Source organism: Gavialis gangeticus, unplaced genomic scaffold (assembly GCF_001723915.1).
Source record: "Gavialis gangeticus isolate Ggan-Ray unplaced genomic scaffold, GavGan_comp1, whole genome shotgun sequence".
Classification (NCBI taxonomy): Eukaryota; Metazoa; Chordata; order Crocodylia; family Gavialidae; genus Gavialis; species Gavialis gangeticus.
Genome location: NW_017729024.1, coordinates 88,901,271 through 88,906,837, shown reverse-complemented (window position 1 = coordinate 88,906,837; position 5,567 = coordinate 88,901,271). Strand labels below are relative to the sequence as shown.

At 38.7% G+C, this 5,567-nt stretch overlaps 1 protein-coding gene across 3 annotated transcripts in view; it reads left to right on the top strand.

The window, feature by feature from the left end:
• The window catches only part of CUNH9orf3 (chromosome unknown C9orf3 homolog), a 402,054-nt gene that overhangs the window by 296,598 nt on the left and 99,889 nt on the right, over positions 1 to 5,567 (top strand). For 2 of the 3 annotated variants that reach the window (XM_019517353.1, XM_019517354.1), the window contains exons 12-13: positions 175 to 237; positions 853 to 936. In XM_019517353.1, the coding sequence (XP_019372898.1) occupies positions 175 to 237; positions 853 to 936 (147 nt within the window). Of the gene's footprint in view, positions 1 to 174; positions 238 to 852; positions 937 to 1,592; positions 1,663 to 5,567 lie in introns of those variants that run through there. The other variant, XM_019517355.1, reaches the window with a different exon arrangement.

Here is a 5,567-nt window from a genome sequence, read left to right as displayed (position 1 = left end):
TGGGGAGGGGGCGAGCCCGCGCCGCCAGCCCGCCGGGACATGGCAAAGTTTTGCATCCGATGCCGGGGGCTGGGAAGGAGGGAGGGATGTGAGAAGCGGGGAGCCTCTTTGCACCCAAGCTGCAACCTAGGAAGCCCGAGTAAACCTGCCCTTTTATGTCTCCCTTCCCTGTAGCCTCTGCTGGAAGAGAGTCGCACTTGGAAGGAGGGTCGCCTCGTCCAGCAAGTGACTGCCGAGGTGAGGAGAGACCCGGGCTTCTGCAGTTAGTGGCTGTCTGTGCTTTGTTGCCCCTTTCCGCCTCCTCCCAGGTCCCCCCCACCTCACCCCTAAGGAAAAGGCATTGCTCAGAGGACTAGTCCCCAGCCCCCCGTGTTACTTCTTGCGCAGAGGTGCGCCTGCTCGCTGAAAGTTGGCGCTGCCACCCGGGAGTAAGGGTTGAGCGGGTGGGTGGCTGGCTGGACATCCCTCTGCAAGCAGCGGAGGCTTTTTTTCGTAGGGTCTGGGCACGCACCAGCGAGAGGGTTGCTACTTCACGGCATGAGCCGTGTCTTTTCTTGATGCTTAAAATACTTAAGCTCGACAGTGAGGTTGCATTAGAGAGGTTAAAAAAAAGGAAGGAAAAGTCACTGTAGGAGATGAAGGAAGAAAACCTAGTTTGACCATGCATAAGCGACTAACTGGATTACCTAAGAGCCTGTCATTCTAGACTGGAAAAGTGGGATTCCCCCCCCCCCCCATGAAGCAATGGAAAACTGTGCCTTGACTCTGCTTATAGTTTCTTACTCATGCTGAGTAGCTGCACTCAGGTCACATCTTTTCCTCTTTAAAAAGCACTGTGGTTTTGAACTGCAGGTTGCAAAATGGATTCAAGTAAACCAGAGAGCCAGAAAAGGCAGCAAAAGGAAGAGGGGTCAGGATGAAGTGGCTTTCCAGAAGGTACGGGCTCTTGATGTGTACTTATATAATAGGAAGAGAGGTGGTACATCCTAAATGCTTTCACGGGACACTTCACAGAGCTGAAAAGAAACATTCATAAGCTGCGCTGACTGGGTACTTAAAACACCACGCACAAGAAAAAATTTTAATGCCTCTCTCTATATTTGCTATGTAAAGAAATACATAATCTACGGAATTCCATAATCAGTTGAGATAAAAACTACATTTCTGTTTAACACAGGCATTTTGAGAAGGAAAGATCTGAACACTTCTTTTAGAAAATACAGTAGTACTTGAAAGGTTATTGACAGTTCCTGCCCTATTATTTGCCATTGCGAAAAGAAGTTCAGCTACGGTCAGTTAGAAAATGCTTTTTTTTTTTTAAATTCTTCAGGATAGGGTAATAAAAAAAGTAATCGGTGCTCACGGGCAAGTGAGACTAATAAAAGTACAGAAATAAATATTTTCACTACACATTGCTGATACTTTTTAATGTGCACTTTGAAAGCATCTTCCATTTGTAGTGGAAAAAGATCCATAAAAACATGGCTGCTCTACATTGGTGTTTACTCCAAAACCTCTACAAAAACATTTCTTTGACTTATCTTCTAAACTAATTCAAAATATTTTTAATCGGGTTATTTTTTTATTTGTAGTTCTGCTATAAGACTACCACAATTTTAAATCTTAAATTTACAGGGTAATGAGGTAAGTGACTAGCTGCTTTTCCTGTTTTATAGAAAACGTTTAACATTTATTAAACTTTTTTTTTTTTTTGAAAGTGTTGCTATTGAGACCGCTTAGCAGTCATAAATAAAAATCCATTTTGAAATGTTTTACCAGAACCTTCAATTTTTTTTTTCTTATTTTGAATTTACTGAGACCAGTTTTTAATATTTTTTTAGAAGATTATTGCTAGCTTTAAAGGATTAAAATAGCAGTGTGCTATTTTGCTGCTTCAACAGTGCTTCTAGAATGTATGATGAATCACTGCTGATTCTGTAGCCAAATTCTTGCCGATAGCATGGCTGCCAACTGCTGGGATGTGTTGCCTTAGTATGGGCATTGCAGTATTTGACAAATGTCTACAAAGTGCGTTGTTGTGTGTGTGTGACATACTAGTTTTTTCGTTGATTTAAGGGATGCATTTGCTAAAAATGGGTAAATTTAGTTTATTTCGTAATAGGGATAGGCCATACAGTAAAAGAATAATGCATGCATTTTTACACATTAGTTTGTTTCTCTAATATGCAAGTTCTGGTCTATGCAGGCATATTACTAAATTATTATATTAACTGGTAACGTGAGGGGAGGGCTTACATACAGTTTTGTACTTCAGATACAATGGAGAATTATACTAGGGTTAATGAATTATTTAAAAAAAAGCAAAAGTATAAACTAAAATAACGTATGGTGTGAAAGTGGTAACTTGAGGAAAAGCCACATTTTCCAGGTACTGTTGGGCATGGTCTACAAACAAATTTTGTACTGCTCTCTTTTGGGTGGGGCCATGATTTTTTCCCTACTTTTTATTTCTTTCATTTTTTTTTTAAAGCTAAACTAGTTATACCACCTCTAGTTTAGAGACAGTCAGACTGGTGTAGAGGAACCTTAAACTATTATAGTTTATTACACTTTCTGTGTCAGTTATGTTTGCCAGTATGAGCAATTGTACAGTACTATCATTTTTTTTCATACTGTAGAGGTTTTCCTATTATAATTACACCAGTTTAGTTAAAATGATAAAACTTTGGAACATAGAGAAGCCTTATTAGAAATGTAAATATTTACTGTGTTTAAAAAAAAAAATTGGATGTAAAAATAGTGTAAAGGCTCAATGGGTCTTTTTCAATGGTGGTTCTTTGTAGCACTATAGAGAAATTTTGAAATAAAATTAATGGGAAATGGATACACTTTCCTCTTATACACATAAATATTAATGATTCTCAGTCCATCACTCTGCTGACCGGCAAAGATTCAGAGTGCTATCTGGCAACCCCAAGGGAAGGGAGAAGTGTTTATCACTGACCTCCTGTCTGGTACAGAAACAGAATCGACAAGGCCTGCAGTGTGGAGTTCTTCACATGGAAGGGTGATGGCTGCAATGCTGGATGTTGAGGAAGGGACTGGAGGCTTTAAAGGGACAATAAAAGGGAAAGATCTCTGAGATTCTGGCCCAGCTAAACTGTGTTAAAGACCTGATTTCAAACTTGGTTCCAGCTGAAATAGTTTCTGACATGATTTGGCTAGTCAGTGAAGATGGTGCTGAGCTGTGCTCACATGTTTGACTGTGTCCATCCGGGAGTCCAAAACCACCAGAAACCATTTCAAACAAAAATGTACATGCTGTTCCTTAACAGGGAGCAGTGTAAAACGAAGGGGGTTTTGAAGAAAGATGCATGGTAGGGGCGGGGACATGGAATGGGAGGAGAGAAGCAAGGAGAAGAGAGAGTCAACAGAAAAGCAGCGTTTGTCACCAGCTGGCTAGGCACATATCACCAGTGTAGTTCAAATAAAGTTACCTAGTGTGTTTTGCCACAGCTTTAAAACTGAACTGTATATTGATTTTTTGGGGGTTTTTTTGCTTATCCTCTGGGGCATGGACTAAACTCATTTATTGTGCCTTGTAAATTTTTCCTAAGGCAGCTGACTTTTTCCTCTGCTCATTGTTTTCGTTTCATTACAATAGGAAAATTACATTTTCAGTTCTCTTGCACGACACCAAGAAAACAAAGCGGCTCTTTTGCAACCAAGCGCAGAATATAGAATAGGGATAATTATCCCTTTTTAGAATAAGGGGAATGTTTATGAGGGAAGATTGTTGAAACAGGCAGGGGATTGCAGGGGCACCAAACTACCTCTTAGGAGTCAAGTTTTCAAGAGCAGGCTTTTAATATATACTTTTTAAAAAGAGTGTTTGAAGGTATCAGTTGCTGACTATGAGCTGTTGTAACCAGCAGTGGTAACTGCACTCCAGTGCAGTGCAAAACAACAGCGGAGAAGCTTGTCCATAGCAGAGCAGAATGAATTAAGACGATATAACAAATAGCTGTAGATGAGAGCTAGTTTCTAAATCAGTAATTACAAGTTCTCATTTTCCTAGGCTGTCTTCTCATGCTATCTTTATTTTACATTTGTTTGTCCCTTGCACATTTCTTGCATTTTTGTTTCTTCCTTGTTCCAGCTTCCTCTTTGCTCTTGTCACTTTCTGTCTGGTGCTTTACCTTTTCTTCAGTAATCTCTAGTTTTTTTCATCCTCTTCTTCCTTTTCAGACTCCTGTGATACTTTTCTTCCGTTTTCTCTTTACTTTTAGTTCCCGTGACTGCCTTTTCATGGCACCTCTTAAATTCTTTCCCCTTTATCCTCTGCATTCCATTGACAGTAGTCCATTGCCACTGATTTTCAATCTCTCTTTTACCCTCTATATTGTATATGTTCACTCCTGCTCCTCTCTCATACTGCCCTTCCTGTCTTCTCAGTAGATCTTCCCAACTTTGCTGTCTCGTCACCCAAGCTATGAGCTAGTAAGTAGATCTAACAGATTACTAGTGTGGATCAGGACAGAAAATGTACAGCAGAGGAACATTTTGTAGGGTAGAACTCTAAAAATTGATGATTTAAAATTCCTAATATGCTCTGAATCTGATAAATAGTATTGCTATACTGGGCTGTACCTATTTAGAGAGAAATTCCACTACTCTTGCCAGTTCTGAGGACTATCCAGAAGAAAATAACATTTTAGTTTAGCAGTGTCACAGTGTGCATGCGATCCGAGTTTACAGAGGGAAGGAAAATATTTTATTTTTGTATTAGTAGACTAGAAATTCTGAATGTTGGTTCACCCCAGATTTCAGCATCAGTGTTGCCTCAGATGCCTGGAATTTGAAAATGAATGTGCAAGCTACTTTTTGAAAACAATGGATGTCTTCTGAGTAGGAGAATCAGTGTACTAGAATAGCGTACCAGGAATGTGAAATGACTCTGAAGGGCATGTACAAAATAAATAATCAGGACAATAAATGTCCTTTATCAAAGTTGCACTTATATTTTTTCTAACCTTTTAGTTTGAGTCTTCTTTTGAATCTTTGACTGATGATTCAACTTTTGCAGAAAATTTTATGCTGTTTCCTTAGAAATGGGATTTTTTCATCTCTGTAAATCTTCTGGTTACCAAAGATGATATTGTCTTAGTTTTTGTTGTTGATGATTATTTGTTTTCTTCTTACTCCAAAGACCTGCAATTATCAGTAATATTTCAAGTTCTGACAATAACCTGAAAAGCCTGATTCTGAAACACTGGGTTAAGTTCTTAATAATATAATAAAGCCGTTTTCATAATTTGAGTACAAATTAACCCATGTAACTGAAAGAGAATAAATGGATTCCATCATTGTTTTAATATATAACTGTGGTTTTGGGCTTTTACATGCAACATGTAAAAATGGAGGGAAGCAAATAGTAGTCAAAGGAGGCATATAATATTTAATGCATTAGCCCCAGATGACATAAATGTGGGTGGCTGTATAGATATGACGTATTTATATTATATTTTCTTTTTTAATATAGGGTTTTTCTAACTTCAAAACAGTATTGAATTTTCTTGCTTAATTCACAAATTCTGTGAAGCAAT